Source organism: Lutra lutra, chromosome 6, assembly GCF_902655055.1.
Source record: "Lutra lutra chromosome 6, mLutLut1.2, whole genome shotgun sequence".
NCBI lineage: Eukaryota > Metazoa > Chordata > Mammalia > Carnivora > Mustelidae > Lutra > Lutra lutra.
In genome coordinates this window covers 7638099-7656407 of record NC_062283.1, presented here as the reverse complement: position 1 = coordinate 7656407, position 18309 = coordinate 7638099, and the positions used below count along the sequence as shown (strand labels likewise).

The 18309-nt window shown below is 39.8% G+C and overlaps 1 protein-coding gene across 3 annotated transcripts in view; it reads left to right on the top strand.

Moving 5' to 3' along the window:
* CDKAL1 (CDK5 regulatory subunit associated protein 1 like 1) overlaps positions 1 to 18309 on the top strand; it is a 708279-nt gene that overhangs the window by 176320 nt on the left and 513650 nt on the right. For all 3 annotated transcript variants that reach the window (XM_047732825.1, XM_047732823.1, XM_047732824.1), the window contains one exon: positions 15852 to 15900. In XM_047732825.1, coding sequence (XP_047588781.1) covers positions 15852 to 15900 — 49 coding nt within the window. The remainder of the gene's footprint in view (positions 1 to 15851; positions 15901 to 18309) is intronic.

Genomic DNA, 18309 nt, shown 5'->3' with positions numbered 1-18309 from the left:
ACACACACGCGCACCTATTTCTTACGGTATGAAAGAAAAGAAGTTGATAAAGTGGACTTCATCAAAATTAAGTATTTTTGCTTCTCAAAAGATACTCTTTTAAAAAAAATTATTTATTTATTAATTATTATTATTTTTTTTAATAAACATATAATATATCTTTATCCCCAGGGGTACAGGTCTGTGAATCGCCAGGTTTACACACTTCACAGCACTCACCATAGCACATACCCTCCCCAATGTCCATAACCCCACACCCCTTTCCCAACTCCCCTCCCCCCAGCAACCCTCAGTTTGTTTTGTGAGATTAAGAGTCACTTATGGTTTGTCTCCCTCCCAATCCCATCTTGTTTCATTTACTCTTCTCCTACCCCCTTAATTCCCCATGTTGCATCTCCTCTCCCTCATATCAGGGAGATCATATGATAGTTGTCTTTCTCCGATTGACTTATTTCGCTAAGCATGATACCCTCTAGTTCCATCCACGTTGTCGCAATGGCAAGATTTCATTTCTTTTGATGGCTGCATAGTATTCCATTGTGTATATATACCACATCTTCTTGATCCATTCGTCTGTTGATGGACATCTAGGTTCTTTCCATAGTTTGGCTATTGTAGACATTGCTGCTATAAACATTCGGGTGCACGTGCCCCTTCGGATCACTACGTTTGTATCTTTAGGGTAAATACCCAGCAGTGCAATTGCTGGGTCATAGGGTAGTTCTATTTTCAACATTTTGAGGAATCTCCATGCTGTTTTCCAGAGTGGCTGCACCAGCTTGCATTCCCACCAACAGTGTAGGAGGGTTCCCCTTTCTCCGCATCCTCGCCAGCATCTGTCATTTCCTGACTTGTTAATTTTAGCCATTCTGACTGGTGTGAGGTGATACCTCATTGTGGTTTTGATTTGTATTTCCCTGATGCTGAGTGATGTGGAGCACTTTTTCATGTGTCTGTTGGCCATCTGGATGTCTTCTTTGCAGAAATGTCTATTCATGTCCTCTGCCCATTTCTTGATTGGATTATTTGTTCTTTGGGTGTTGAGTTTGTTAAGTTCTTTATAGATTTTGGACACTAGCCCTTTATCTGATATGTCGTTTGCAAATATCTTCTCCCATTCTGTCAGTTGTCTTTTGGTTTTGTTAACTGTTTCTTTTGCTGTGCAAAAGCTTTTGATTTTGATAAAATCCCAATAGTTCATTTTTGCCCTTGCTTCCCTTGCCTTTGGTGATGTTCCTAGGAAGATGTTGCTGCGGCTGAGGTCGAAGAGGTTGCTGCCTGTGTTCTCCTCAAGGATTTTGATGGATTCCTTTCTCACATTGAGGTCCTTCATCCATTTTGAGTCTATTTTCGTGGGTGGTGTAAGGAAATGGTCCAATTTCATTTTTCTGCATGTGGCTGCCCAATTTTCCCAACACCATTTATTGAAGAGGCTGTCCTTTTTCCATTGGACATTCTTTCCTGCTTTGTTGAAGATCAGTTGACCATAGAGTTGAGGGTCTATTTCTGGGCTCTCTATTCTGTTCCATTGATCTATGTGTCTGTTTTTGTGCCAGTACCATGCTGTCTTGATGACAGCTTTGTAATAGAGCTTGAAGTCTGGAATTGTGATGCCACCAACTTTGGCTTTCTTTTTCAATATTCCTTTGGCTATACGAGGTCTTTTCTGGTTCCATATAAATTTTAGGATTATTTGTTCCATTTCTTTGAAAAAAAAAAAAGGATGGTATTTTGATAGGAATTGCACAAAATGTGTAGATTGCTTTAGGTAGCATAGAGATTTTCACAATATTTATTCTTCCAATCCAGGAGCATGGAACATTTTTCCATTTCTTTGTGTCTTCCTCAATTTCTTTCATGAGTACTTTATAGTTTTCTGTGTATAGATTCTTAGTCTCTTTGGTTAGGTTTATTCCTAGGTATCTTACAGTTTTGGGTGCAATTGTAAATGGGATTGACACCTTAATGTCTCTCTCTTCTGTCTTGTTGTTGGTGTAGAGAAATGCAACTGATTTCTGTGCATTGATTTTTATATCCTGACACTTTACTGAATTCCTGTACAAGTTCTAGCAGTTTTGGAGTGGAGTCTTTTGGGTTTTCCACATATAGTATCATATCATCTGCGAAGAGTGATAGTTTGACTTCTTCTTTGCCGATTTGGATGCCTTTAATTTCCTTTTGTTGTCTGATTGCTGAGGCTAGGACTTCTAGTACTATGTTGAATAGCAGTGGTGATAACGGACATCCCTGCCGTGTTCCTGACCTTAGCGGGAAAGCTTTCAGTTTTTCTCCATTGAGAATGATATTTGCGGTGGGTTTGTCATAGATGGCTTTGATAATATTGAGGTATGTGCTGTCGATCCCTACACTTTGAAGAGTTTTGATCAGGAAGGGATGCTGTACTTTGTCAAATGCTTTTTCAGCATCTATTGAGAGTATCAAATGGTTCTTGTTCTTTCTTTTATTAATGTGTTGTATCACATTGATTGATTTGCGGATGTTGAACCAACCTTGCAGCCCTGGAATAAATCCCACTTGGTCGTGGTGAATAATCCTTTTAATGTACTGTTGATCCTATTGGCTAGTATTTTGGTGAGAATTTTCGCATCTGTGTTCATCAAGGATATTGGTCAGTAGTTCTCTTTTTTGATGGGATCCTTGTCTGGTTTTGGGATCAAGGTGATGCTGGCCTCATAAAATGAGTTTGGAAGTTTCCCTTCCATTTCTATTTTTTGGAACAGTTTCAGGAGCATAGGAATTAGTTCTTCTTTAAATGTTTGGTAGAATTCCCCCGGGAAGCCGTCTGGCCCTGGGCTTTTGTTTGTTTGGAGATTTTTTTTTTTTTTTTAAAGATTTTATTTATTTATTTGACAGAGAGAGATCACAAGTAGACAAAGAGGCAGGCAGAGAGAGAGAGAGAGAGAGGGAAGCAGGCTCCCTGCTGAGCAGAGAGCCCGATGCGGGACTCGATCCCAGGACCCTGAGATCATGACCTGAGCCGAAGGCAGCGGCTTAACCCACTGAGCCACCCAGGCGCCCTGTTTGGAGATTTTTGATGACTGTTTCAATCTCCTTACTGCTTATGGGTCTGTTCAGGCTTTCTATTTCTTCCTGGTTCAGTTGTGGTAGTTTATATGTCTCTAGGAATGCATCCATTTCTTCCAGATTGTCAAATTTGTTGGCGTAGAGTTGCTCATAGTATGTTCTTATAATTGTCTGTATTTCTTTGGTGTTCGTTGTGATCTCTCCTCTTTCATTCATGATTTTATTGATTTGGGTCCTTTCTCTTTTCTTTTTGAGAAGTCTGGCCAGGGGTTTATCGATCTTATTAATTGTTTCAAAGAACCAGCTCCTAGTTTCGTTGATTTGTTCTATTGTTTTTTTGGTTTCTATTTCATTGATTTCTGCTCTGATCTTTATGATTTCTCTTCTCCTGCTGGGTTTAGGCTTTCTTTCTTGTTCTTTCTCCAGCTCCTTTAGGTGTAGGGTTAAGTTGTGTACCTGAGATGTTTCTTGTTTCTTGAGAAAGGCTTGTACCGCTATATATTTTCCTCTCAGGACTGCCTTTGTTGTGTCCCACAGATTTTGAACCGTTGTGTTTTCATTATCATTTGTTTTCATGAATTTTTTAAATTCTTCTTTAATTTCCTGGTTGACCCATTCATTCTTTAGAAGGATGCTGTTTAGTCTCCATGTATTTGGGCTCTTTCCAAATTTCCTCTTGTGATTGAGTTCCAGCTTCAGAGCATTGTGGTCTGAAAATATGCAGGGAATGATCCCAATCTTTTGATACCGGTTGAGACCTGATTTAGGACCGAGGATGTGATCTATTCTGGAGAATGTTCCATGTGCACTAGAGAAGAATGTGTATTCTGTTGCTTTGGGATGAAATCTTCTGAATATATCTGTGATGTCCATCTGGTCCAGTGTGTCATTTAAGGCCTTTATTTCCTTGTTGATCTTTTGTTTGGATGATCTGTCCATTTCAGTGAGGGGAGTGTTAAAGTCCCCTACTATTATTGTATTATTGTTGATGTGTTTCTTTGATTTTGTTATTAATATATAAAATATATATATATAATTAATATATATATAGTTGGCTGCTCCCACTCAAAAGATACTCTTAAGAAAATGAAAAAGGCAGGCCATAGACTAGGGGGAAAATAGTTGCAAAACACATTATCTCTCAAACAGTTTATATCCAGTTTATATCCAGAATATGTAAAGGACTCCTGCAACCGAACAGTAGGAAATCAACCTATTTTAACATGGGGGAAAGATTTGTCTTTTTATCGCTTTTCATTGCCTTTTTAAAATTTTGTGATATTAGAAACTTGGAAATTTGGGGTAGGGGAGTGATGAGTCGGCAATGAGATTCTTCTGTGGTTTCCAGACTTAAAACTTATATTCCCAGGAACCCAGAGCAGGTCTGATAAAGTATGCATTTCTCTCTCTCTCTGTTTTAAACCTTTTTTTTTTTTAAAGTATGAAAAGGATTAATTCAACTTCTCAGTTTATTTACATTTTACTCTGATGGACATTCCTTTAAAGCCAAGGACTTTGTTGTTTATTATTTTACATGTTTAGATATTTTACATGACTTTCAGTGCTCAGTATGGTGTCTGGCTCAATAAATATTTGTTGAGTGAATGTTACATATAAGGTATGCATTTAACTTACTTTTTTCCATGTTCTGTTTTTCCCAGAGCGTTTGTTTTTAAATTTCTCTTTTCCTGTTTCATGGTGCTGACGCCCTCATATGTTGGTTTCTTAATTAATGCATCAGTTTTGTATGCCACATATGTAATGAATTGCCACAAATATAGTTGCTTATACCCAATACACAATAAATACACAGCACATATTTATTATTTTATAGTTCTGGAGACCAGAAGTGGGATACGGGTTTTACTGGACTTAGATCAAGGTGTTGACAGGGCTGCGTTCTTTCTGGAGGCTCTGCGAGAGAGGCTTTCTCGTTGCCCTTTGCAGCCTTTTGAGGCCACATGCATGCCGTGGCTTGGGGCCTGTTATTCCGTGTTTAAAGCCAGCGGTGCTCTCTCGGATCTTTTCATCAGTGTGTCTCTCTCTGTCCCACGCAGGGGACACTTACCTTTAAGGACTCATGTGAGTGGGTTGAGCCCATCTAGAGAATCCAGGTGAGTCTCATCACATCAGTGAGGTCCATTTGCTAGGGCAGGGGACACAGTCATAGGTTCTGGGGCTTAGAACTTGAACATCTTGCCTGGGACAGCATTATTTATTACTTGATGTTCTACGTCTCTCGTGTGCATTTGTGTTTTGGTTTTGTTATCTCTTTTTAACTTCAATGTCACTTTATTTTTTTATTTTTTCAATTTTATTATTATTTTTTAAGTTTCTGTTCAGCGTAACAGAATTCGTTGTTTTTGCACCACACCCAGTGCTCCATGCAATCCGTGCCCTCTCCAATGTCACTTTAAAAGTCATTTTTTTACTTTTTAACATTGTCCTCTTATTTAATAGGATTATCATATTCTAATATCTCCAAAATGTGTATCTGTGCACTTGTGCTTAGCAAATGTTGAGTTTTGGTACAATTGCTGAAAGAGTTGTTTTTTTTTTTTTACTACAGAAATTTCACTGGTATTTTAACTGGATTTAAGAGGAGGAAGTTTCCGGTATGGGTACCCATTTTCCTTGGTATCCCTCTAGCCTGGCCTTATCTGTCAATCAGTAAATCTTATCTCTCACTGAATGTTAGTCACTCATGGTACCATTCAGGTAGCAAATAAGCTTTTAGTGATGTGTGGAATGTCCGCCATGTAATTTTTGGAGAAAGGGCTGCTCCTACTATTGGGGAAGAATTTTTCTCAGTGAAGAGATGAAAGGGGATAAAACTATATTGGGAAATGAGATTTTGTTCAAGAAGTTAAACCATGTGTAGCATCCAGTATTTTTTTATGTACTTCATGAGCAAACTTGTTCACAGACTAGTGAATTTAGTCGTTTTTTTGGTAGTATGGTCAGCTTAGTGACTGCTATGGGCTTCCTCAAATTTTAGAGATTGGGACATTGAGCTCTCTTACAACACCATGTATAGAAGTAGGGACTTTCCTTCACAGCTTGGAGAAAAAATTTTAGAGAGAAAAATGTCTTACTTTTTTGCAGAGAAGTCGATATTGAACTTTAACTTATCAGGTGCTGATTATTGAATTAAACTCCTATTATGGTTCAAGTGGAAAGTTTAGACCTACATTTGATGAAAAGACTTTATATAGCATAGTTTTTAACTTTTTTTTTTTTTTTAAAGGTTGATGGAGTTTTAGGTGGTTTTGAGGTTTTGGTCTGATATTTCTTAATTAGAATGGTAAAGACAGGTTGCCCTATTTACATACAGTCAGAATTAGGAGAGCCCATGAGAGAATTCCTTTGGATCTGTATTAATGTGTACCTATAATGTATTAACGTCTCTTGTAAAAGGATTTGAGGTGTCTTGGGATGAGGTCTAGAAATAGTAAAATCCCAGCCAGATGCGTGCAAGTAGAAAAAGACTCAGACCAAATAGTAGAGAAACACAGGTGAACAGTAGTCTTTGTACGTTTTCAATAGCATTACCCTGAGCCGTGCTGTTGCAATAGTTCCGTTAACCCTGAAGCGACTCCCTTGCGCGGGTGTAATAGCATCTGAACAGCACAGTAAGAGGTACAACGTCTCACCTAATCTCCCTCCTCTGATCATCTGACCTCCTCTCCAGTCGCTGTGCCCCTCATTCACCATCCCTTCTGTTTCAGCTCCTGGAGCTTCATGCTGATGCTTGTCTTAGAGTTCAGGTCCCAGGATTGACGCTGCCTGTTCAGGGGTTCATGCAGACCACTGTAGCAAAATTGCCCTCTCCACTTCCGGCCTCTCGCAGACTTGATTTTTTTCACGGCATCCGTCATGACCAGAAATGAACATTTCAGTTATTTGCATGGTTTGCCCCCTCCCCCATTAGAACGGAAGGCCCCCCGAAGCAGGGCCTTTGTATTTTCCACCATCATGTCCCCAGAACAGTGCTTTGTGCTTTGTTGGCGCTTAACAGACATTTGTCAAGGGAATGCATGCATGCCAGGGGTGATCTGTGGGGGAAGGTCTGGAGGAGTAGCTATTACCGGGGTCTCTTGAAAGTCCTGGTTTGGTTGTATCGCGTTCTGTGATCATTTAGGAATGACCTCCATGCGTGTAGAAAAGGAAAATTCATGAAGCGTGCCACCCATGTTCCATCCCTCGGTAAGATCCCTTAAAAATCCTTGGTGAGCCGTTAGCTGGATGTCCTTATGCCTCAGTTCCCTTAGCCTCGGAAGTAACGGTGCTGTCGACTGCCTGGGAATGTCGTGAGGATTAAATGTGACAATGCAGGTGCCGTGTTAGCACGGATCCTGGGACGGAGTAATTGCTCAGGGAATGTTAGCTTTCCCTGCGTCTCCCCTGGTCATGCAGTGGTGCAGTTCGCTCAGAAAAAAGAGATACTTCCAAATGCACCCTAACTCAGACTTGTTACCCCAGTTGACCAGATTGTGTCTGAGGTGTGCGTAGGTTTCCTAGAGCTGCTGTCACCGATTGCCATGAGCTGGGGGGCTGTCTTAGCCATACCCTAAACCTGCGATTGCCAGGAGCCGCGCGGAACTGTATAAATTAATCAAAATTAGAGGTTAGCTTCTCCGTCTTGGTAGCCACATTTCCAGTACACAGTAGCTGTGTGGGGCTCGTGGCCACCGTGCTGGCCAGCTTGGCCTGTGCGGATCTCCATCACTGCAGGAAGGTCTGGGGTAGCACTGCTCCAATCACTTAGGACGTTTCAGAACAGCACTTGTACTCGCTGTAGGTGACTGGGTATAGGTTTGTTTCTTCAGTATGTGTCGAGTTATAAATTCAGAGTAGTTCGTAATAGCCGAATAAAATATCTTTATGGATTTCTTTTAAAAGTTCTGCAGCAGAGTGACTCATTAATGTTATTTATGAATTGTTTGTTCACAGACTCCTTTCTTCCTTGTCGAGAACATATGGAGTCAGTACATACATACTGCAAGCCTTTTTTTTTTCTGTATATTTATAACCAAGTGCCTGAAGGACACAAGATATGGTTTTATTTATTTTATTTGAATTATATGCCAGAAACTAAGCTCTTGTGTATTCAGGGCTACAATTTATAGTATTAATTAAGAACAGCTTTCCTTTTCTCTCCAGAATGAATTCAATATATTCTTCATTACTGTGTGTGAATCTTGAGTTTGTTCTCTCGTGATTGTCTTTTCTTCTCTCCCTGCCTCCTGCTTGGGCTTTTTTTGCCTCCTAACTCCCCTCTTCCTCTAACTCCCCCTCTCCTGACTCTTCTCCGCCATCCTTCTCTGCTTCCCTTTCTTTCTTTTTCTCCGACTACTTCCTCAAATATCCTCCTCACTAGAAATGGGCACAGCACAGTATTTTCTTTAGGTCATTCACTGAACCATCCCTTTGCGTGTTTGTAATCAAATGCTGTTTTTTTTTTCTTTGTCTTAATATTTGGTAGATACTTCTTAAAGTCCTAGAGATCCTCCACACCACCACCCAGCGATTAACTTATGTCTGGGGAACATCGATTTTTCTTTTTTTCTTTTTTTTATTTTCTTTATTATTTTTTTTTATTTTTTATAAACATATATTTTTATCCCCAGGGGTACAGGTCTGCGAATCGCCAGGTTTACACACTTCACAGCACTCACCATAGCACATACCCTCCCCAATATCCATAACCCCACCCCCCTCTCCCAACACCCCTCCCCCCAGCAACCCTCAGTTTGTTTTGTGAGATTAAGAGTCACTTATGGTTTGTCTCCCTCCCAATCCCATTTTGTTTCATTTACTCTTCTCCTACCCCCTCAACACCCCATGTTGCATCTCCTCTCCCTCATATCAGGGAGATCATATGATAGTTGTCTTTCTCCGATTGACTTATTTCACTAAGCATGATACCCTCTAGTTCCATCCACGTTGTCGCAATGGCAAGATTTCATTTCTTTTGATGGCTGCATAGTATTCCATTGTGTATATATACCACATCTTCTTGATCCATTCGTCTGTTGATGGACATCTAGGTTCTTTCCATAGTTTGGCTATTGTAGACATTGCTGCTATAAACATTCGGGTGCACGTGCCCCTTCGGATCACTACGTTTGTATCTTTAGGGTAAATACCCAGCAGTGCAATTGCAGGGTCATAGGGTAGTTCTATTTTCAACATTTTGAGGAACCTCCATGCTGTTTTCCAGAGTGGCTGCACCAGCTTGCATTCCCACCAACAGTGTAGGAGGGTTCCCCTTTCTCCGCATCCTCGCCAGCATCTGTCATTTCCTGACTTGTTAATTTTAGCCATTCTGACTGGTGTGAGGTGATATCTCATGGTGGTTTTGATTTGTATTTCCCTGATGCCGAGTGATATGGAGCACTTTTTCATGTGTCTGTTGGCCATCTGGATGTCTTCTTTGCAGAAATGTCTGTTCATGTCCTCTGCGCATTTCTTGATTGGATTATTTGTTCTTTGGGTGTTGAGTTTGCTAAGTTCTTTATAGATTTTGGACACTAGCCCTTTATCTGATATGTCATTTGCAAATATCTTCTCCCATTCTGCCAGTTGTCTTTTGGTTTTGTTCACTGTTTCCTTTGCTGTGCAAAAGCTTTTGATCTTGATAAAATCCCAATAGTTCATTTTTGCCCTTGCTTCCCTTGCCTTTGGTGATGTTCCTAGGAAGATGTTGCTGTGGCTGAGGTCGAAGAGGTTGCTGCCTGTGTTCTCCTCAAGGATTTTGATGGATTCCTTTCTCACATTGAGATCCTTCATCCATTTTGAGTCTATTTGCACCCAAAACTATAAGATACCTAGGAATAAACCTAACCAAAGAGACTAAGAATCTATACACAGAAAACTATAAAGTACTCATGAAAGAAATTGAGGAAGACACAAAGAAATGGAAAAATGTTCCATGCTCCTGGATTGGAAGAATAAATATTGTGAAAATGTCTATGCTACCTAAAGCAATCTACACATTTAATGCAATTCCTATCAAAGTACCATCCATTTTTTTCAAAGAAATGGAACAAATAATCCTAAAATTTATATGGAACCAGAAAAGACCTCGAATAGCCAAAGGAATATTGAAAAAGAAAGCCAAAGTTGGTGGCATCACAATTCCGGACTTCAAGCTCTATTACAAAGCTGTCATCATCAAGACAGCATGGTACTGGCACAAAAACAGACACATAGATCAATGGAACAGAATAGAGAGCCCAGAAATGGACCCTCAACTCTATGTTCAACTCATCTTCGACAAAGCAGGAAAGAATGTCCAATGGAAAAAAGACAGTCTCTTCAATAAATGGTGTTGGGAAAATTGGACAGCCACATACAGAAAAATGAAATTGGATCATTTCCTTACACCACACACGAGAACATCGATTTTTCTACCATAAAGCAAATGTAATCAGTACTTTAAAAATCAGGATATATTTTTTCTGTATGACCATCAGTGTAAAAGAAAATCTTTTTATTTCTTCAACACATACATATACACACACACACACACACATATTTTTAAACTTTTATTTTGACATAATTTCACATTCACAGGGAAGTTGCAAACAAAAGGAATTACCATGTACCCTTTACCCCGATTCCTCAGATGTTTCTGTTTTACCAAATTTGCTTATAATTCTTATGTATGTATGCACGCACACACACACACACACAGACACACACACACACTTCTTTTTCTGATCCCTTGGAGGGTAAGATGAAAACATGCCCCTTTACTTCTGAATACATATATATTTCAAAAAGAAGGATTTTTTTGCATGCTACTGTAGTATAACTTTATAGCAAAGATACACTTCTATAAGTTAGCATGCAGACCTTATTCAGCCCTTGTCAGCTGTTTTCTAATAATGTCCTTTAGAGGGGAAGAAAGACTTCAGATGCCAAGTTGCATTCAGTTCTCAGGTTTCTTTAGGCTCCTTTAATTTGGAATATTTCCTTAGTTTTTCCTTGAGTTTCATTAGCTCAGCATTAGAACATTTGAGTACCTCCAACCTGTATAATTATTATTATTTTTAAAGGATTTACTTATTTTAGAGCTAGAGTGTGGGGGGCGGGGAGAGAGGGAGAAGGGGAAGGAGTCTGAGCAGACTCTGAGCTGAGTGCTGAGCCTGATATGGGGCTTGATCTCATGACCTTGCGTTCAGGACCTGAGCTGAAACCAGGACACGGAGACTTAACTGACTGTGCCACCTAGGTGGGCCCATATAATTATTTTTGAAATAACCGCTTTTTTTGAGCTGTAATTCACATACTATACAGTGACCTCACATAATGTGTGTAATTTAATGGTTTTTAATATATTCAAAATTATGCCACAATCACCACAATCAATTGTAGTATTTTTTCATCCTTCCAAAAAGAAACTCAGCACTCCCTGGCAGTTTCTTTCATTTCTTTTACTGCCCTGTCCTCAGGCAGTCACTAATCTACTTTGTCACTGAACATTGACCTGTTCTGGCCATTTCATATACCTGGAATCATACAATATTTGACTTTTTTTTTTTGGTCTGGCTTCAGTTAGCATACTGTTTCAGCATATAGTAGCCCCTTCCTTTATCTGTGAGGGATGTATTCCAGGATCACAGTGCACACTAAAACCATGGATTATACTGAACCCTATATCTATTGTGGTTTTTTCCCATACATTCACACCTGTGCTAAAGTTTAATTTAGAAATAGGTGAAGCAAGAGATTAACAGCAATTACTACTAATAAAATAGAACAATTGTAATCATGTGCTATAATATAATGGAAGGTAATGTATTACGTAATGTAACATGTGATGTGGTCTATCTCTCAAAATATCTTCACGTACTCTAGTCATCCTACTGTACTCATCCTTCTCGTTGGATGATGTGAGATGATAAAATGCCTACGTGATGGGATGAAATGAGGCGAGTGATGTAGCACCGTGAACTAGTCTGTGGACCTTCTAAGGATATGTCAGAGGGAGGACCATCTGGTTCCGGATTGCGGGTACATGAAACCATGGATAAGGGGGGACTACTCTGGCTCCTGTTCCCCTTGATGGTATCACGATATTTCCTTGTATGGCTGTACCACCTTTTGATTCTTTATCAGTTGATGAGAATTGAGTAGGTTCTACCTTTTGCTTATTTTGAATAATGCTGCTGTGAGCATTTGTCTGTAAGGTTTTGTGTAGACGTCTGTTTTTCTTTCTCTTGGGTGTATCCTTACAATGGGAATTGCTGGATCATTCTGTGACTCTGTGAACTATTTGAGGCTCCTTCAGACTATTTTCCAAAGCAACTGCACCATTATACTACATTCCCACTAGCACTGTAGGACGATTCCAGTTTCTCTGCATCTTTGCCTATACTTGTCATCTCACCTTTTGATTATAGCCACCCTAGTGGGTATGAAGTAGTATCTCATTATGGTAAAATATATATAACATAAAAATTACTACTTTGATTAATTTTAGGTGTGTTTCAGTGCTTTCACAAGGTTGTGCAACCTTCACCTCCATTCACCTCCAGGATGTTTTCATTTTAACAAACTGAAAATCTAGACCCAATACATAGTAGCTCCCTATTCTTCCATTGTGATTTTGATTTGCATTCCCTGGTTGACTAATGGTATTGAACATTTTTTTCCATATGTTTATTGGCCATTTGTGTATCTTCCTTGGTGAAGTGTCTATTCAGATAGACTTTGCCCATTTTCATTTTTTTAAAGATCTCATTTATTTATTTTAGAGACAGAACGAGAGAAAGAGAGAAAGAGAATTGAGTGTATGTGTGTGTGTGTGTGTGTGTGTGTGAGAGAGAGAGAGAGAGAGAGAGAGAAAGAGTGTGTGAACAGGAGGAGGGGCAGAGGGAGAGGGAAAGAGAAAAAGTCTCAAACAGACTCCATACTGAGCCCAGATCCCGATGCAGGGCTCTATCCCACAATCCTGAGATCACCAGCTGAGCCAAAATCAAGAGTTGGATGTTTAACTAACTGAACCACCTAGGTTCCCCTGCCCATTTTAACTTTAATTTTTATTCTGTCACTTTTTAAAGTAGGCTCCTTGCCCAGTGTGGAGTCCAGTGCAGGGCTGGAACTCACAACCTTGAGATTAAGACCTGAGCTGAAATCAAGAGTCGGATGCTTAACCAACTAAGCCACTCATTTTTCCCCATTTTTAAATGATTTGTCTTTTTATTATTGAATTACAGGAGCTCCTTACATATTTTAGATACAAATCTGAGTCATACTATGTTTATGATTTGCAAAAATGTTCTCCTGTTTTCTGTGTTGTCTTGTTACTTTCTCAGTGGTGTCCTTTGATGTATCAAGAGGTTTTAATTTTGATGGTGTTCAATTTTGATGGTGTTCAGTTTACCTTTTTCCTTTTATTGTTTATGTTTTGGGTGTAATATCTAAAACATCACCATCTAACCTAAGGTTCACCTACATTTATGACAATGTCTTCTTCTAAGAATATTACAGTTTTAGCTGGCCCCCAACTTGGTAATTTTTTTGACTGCTCCGCCTGTAATTAACCGCTCCAGAGAAATTCTGACTCTCTAGGAATACTGCTTCCCTCCCAGTCCGTATGTTGTAAGACTGGATGCAGTGATCCCTTTGAGCTATTAGATCTCCAGCTACATAGGAACACTTTGCTGTTTTTGTTCCACCATTGGATTTTCTCATATTGTGCTACTTTTATTCTTTGTCTTGTATCCTCAGCTGATATCTTGGTTATTCATACCCATTCCACTGGGAAATTTGGTCAACTCTTCTTTCCTTGTCCTACCCATGTCTCCTCCTTTCCATCCATCTGTAGGAGTAGGCTCTATTTATGTATTTTCTTAGTTATGATTCATTACTGTGACCTCACTTCTTCCCCTAAGCTCATCGACTCCCTCATTGTTGGATCAGGCATTTATATTCCAGTCTTTATGTGAACTTACTATCTCTGTTGCATTTGACCCTATTGGGTACTTTCCTCCTCTTCGAACCCCGTTATTCTGGCTTTGATCACATTCTATAAGGAAGCCACATGAATTCTCTTCATAAAACCAGAACCTAATGGTTCCAGTGGTTCCAGTGAGGTGGGTTTGTTTGGGATCTGCGATCCAACAGAGATTTACTTTGCCTTTGGCAGTTTCTCAGTAGTTAGTGAAGCTGCTACTCTTATGCTGGGCTGAGTGGTCAGAGGCAGAGCGGAATCCGGGTGTGTTCTCTCAAGTCTTTTCCTCACTTCCCATAGCACAGTGAGGCCAAGGGAATATTTAAAAGAGACTTGCCACTGCACTTTTTAAAAAGGTGTTTACTCAGTTGAGTTCATTGCAGCATCGTTGTATGATAATGAAAGATTAAAAATAAGGGTCTCTCAGTTGGGGAATGGGTAAATGCATTATGGTCTATCGATACATGAGGTACTAGGCAGCTAGTGAAATAAATGAAGTAGACCTCTATGTATTGATGTTGTATAGAAAAAAATAAAGAGGCAGGTCTGTTATTTTCCCTCTCATTTATCTGTCTACCTATTTATCTTGTAATTTGTAAGAAAGGACAGAGCAGAGCTATATATAAATGTTCTGCATTGGAAGATGTCTGGTACCTACTTATTAAGGGATTATGAATGATACTATCTGAGGAGTAGAAATAGAGGATGTATGATAATACAGGTAACTTTATTTCCTTTTTATGTTTCTCATTTGTTTGAATTTTTTTTTTTAAAGATTATTTATTTATTTGACAGAGAGAGAGAGATTACAAGTAGGCAGAGAGGCAGGCAGAGAGAGAGGAGGAAGCAGGCTCCGTGCTGAGCAGAGAGCCTGATGCAGGCCTCGATCCTGGACCCTGAGATCATGACCTGAGCCCAAGGCAGAGGCTTAACCCACTGAGCCACCCAGGCACCCTAATTTGTTTGAATTTTTCAATGAACATGTATTTCTTCTATAATAAAGCAAATGATTTGAAGATTTTAAGGCATGAGTAGTATCAACTTAGGACTTACTCTGTTTCGACTTTCTCTCTTCCCTTAGCTTCTCACTACAACCTTTGTTTTTTTCATTTTCCTTCTACACCCTAGCCATTCTAACTCAGTCTCCTTAGTGGGCTTCTCCTGTCTTAATCTGGTGTATCCCTCAAGAGCCCTCTTTGGTTCCCTGAGAAGCATTCCTAGATCACTCAGTCACAATTTATTACCTTTCCTCTGTGTTTCCATGGCACCCCGGGGAGCTCTCCTTTAGTCACTGGTGTCTAGGATAGGAGCCATTACTATTTGGCTCTGTCTCCCATTGACATGAGGGCAGTGACCAGCGCACAGTAAATATCCATTTACTTCCGGGTTAGAATAATAAAGCCTAGAATTTGGGGTAGATTTCCTTAATACCAGCATGTCCTTTTGTGTGGGTTGTCATTTCATGCCATTTTTCTTAAAGAATGAAAAGAAGAGAATGTGTGTGTGAAGAGACATGTTTTAATTAAATGTCAGTTTGTATCTCAGGATGTGTTGAGTTTATGTTGATAGGCTATGCTACCAGAACTCCAGGCAGTTTATTTAAATGTATTATGATTTCTTCCTTTATCATTGGAGGACAGGAGAGTAGTAATTTCATACTTCACTGTAACACAAAACATTAATACAGAATATTTTTTATAATATCTCCCAATGCATTAATTAAAGAAAACCTACATTTGTGTGCTTAGAAAATGTGATACACTGACTCAAGCAGAAGGGTAGACACAAATTAATGTTTCTCATCCATGTCAATTGCTTGTCTAACAATTTGTTTTCTTTTTAGGTTCAACAGATAGATCGAGTGGTAGAAGTTGTGGAGGAAACCATTAAAGGTAATTGTCCAAGTAGGATAAGCAGGTGTATATGGTGGTTGGTCCCCTGTTCCTTATCTACACTTTTGCTTTCTGGGTACAGTTAGCCACAGTCGACTGATGTCCGGGAGCAGATGGTCTTCCTTCTAACTTATCGTCAGAAGGTCAATCGTGGCCTGACCCTGTGTCCGAATGCCTACCTCGGTCACCTCGCTTCCCATCACAAGAATCATGAAGAGAGGACAATAAGACATTTTGAGAGAGAGAGAGACCACATTCACATAACTTTTATTGCGGTCTATGGTTGTAATTTTTCTAGTTTATTATTAGTTATTGCCGTTAATCTCTTACTGGGCCTAATTTATAAATTAAACTTCGTCGTATCTGTGTGTATGTATAGGGAAGAACACAATATGTATAGGATTTGGTACTATCTGTGCATGGTTTCAGGCATCCCCTGGGGGTCTTGGACCATATCCCCTGGCTGGTAAGAAGGGGGAACTACTGTATTGTGTGAACCATATTATAAAAATATCACTTAACATTTATTTACACATAAAATGATTAACATTTTGTCCTTGACTGTTTCATGTGTTCACCAATCTGATATGGGAGGCATATATTGATTGGCTTATAAGTGAGTCAGGTGTGAAATAGATTTCATTTAAGTTTCAGGTCAGGAAGACATAATTTAATCAGTTTTAAAATAAGGAAATGAAGAATGCCCTGGTGAGGCAGTTGGTTAAATGTCTGACTCTTGATATTGGCTCAGGTCTTCATCTCATGGTTGTGAGTTTGAGCCCCGTATTGGGTTCCACGCTGGGTGTGGAGCTGACTTAAATAAATAAACAGATAAACAAACAAATAAATAAGGAAATGATTTTATTTATTTGGGTTTTGGGGGTAACTTTATTGAGGTACAGTTGACATTGTGTGCATATTTTTTAATCACCTAATTAGTTGCCCATATGCTTTTTAAAAGTACTTAAATTTTTTTTTTTTTTTTTTTAATTTTTGGGTAATCTATAGACCCAGCATGGGGCTCAAACTTACAACCCTGAGATCAAGAGTCACATGCTTTTCTGACTGAGGCAGCCAGGTGCTCCTACAAGTACTTTAAAAAGTAGTGTTCCATTTTGATATTCTCCTGCGTATAATTTTTGTAGTTACACTGGAAAATAGAACTGATGCTTTGTTTCATTAGCCATGGTTCTTCAGACCAGATTCTTACTGAAGCCGCTGAGAAGTAAGTTATCCTCAGTGCTACGGTTTAATTTTTAAATACTCATAGTTGGTTTTCCTCTGTTAGATTAGTACAAATGAAAACCAGTAATGCAATGTTGAAATATTGCATGAATTGAGCTTCTCACTTAAAATTTTAATTGTTTTGTTATAAGTGGGAATTGTGTATTTAAAAAAAAAGAAAATGGACTCCTGTCACCACGCTGGGGTTTTAACCGCACACTTTCCCTGCTGGCTCAGTCTGACGTCTTCCATGTGCTGTTGTTCATTTCCTTTGGCTCCTTGCTGTATTGGCTGGCCGTAGAACATGAGAATTAGACAACACCTTAATCTTCTTTGAGATTTCAAAATAAAATGAAATACAGCAATTAAAAACATAAAGCAGCGATCATTTTTCTGAGTTTGTCAGACTGTGTACGTGAGTCCCCACCTCGGAGTGTATACAAGGGCCGGCATTTCTTGTGGGGTCCTGGTGCGGGAGGCGGGACGCGGGGCCTTCCACGGGGGTTACATTGACTAATCTTCACAGCAGCACTGGGACGTGAAGCGGGTGTAAATATGTTCCTCACATTTCTGATGACGAAGCTGAGACACAGGGGCGCACAGCTGGTGGTGGCAGGGTCGGGCCTGGCATCCGGCTGGGCAGGTGTGCTCTGGGCCTGTGTGCTCGAGTTTGATGCTACGTTTGTGCCGCTGTACTGTGACCGCTCTCATCTCTCCCATCCGAGCGTCACTGTGTTCGAGGTTGACGGAGTTTCTGGAAGCAGTGCTTCAGGATGCTTGAGGGTTTTGTTGCCTTGTTCATCTTCTGTTGTAAGAACCAGCTCCATGATGGCTACTCGGTATGGATATATATATACTCAGTTAATGGTGATGAAGTTAGCAGAGGAGAGAATCTAGGCGACCCGGGGTGTGGTGATGACTTTTTAGAGGCAACACTAAAGGCTTGAGCTAGAAAAGATGTAACTGACAAGCTGGACTTACTAAAACTAAAAACTTCCCCTCTGCAAAAGACACTGTTGAGAGAGTGAGAAGATAAGCTACCGACTGGGAGAAGATGTTTGCCAAAGGTGTATCTGGTGAAGGACCATTATCCAAAGTATATAAAGAACTGTTAAAACTCAACAATAAGAGGGCGCCTGGGTGGCTCAGTGGGTTAAGCCGCTGCCTTCGGCTCAGGTCATGATC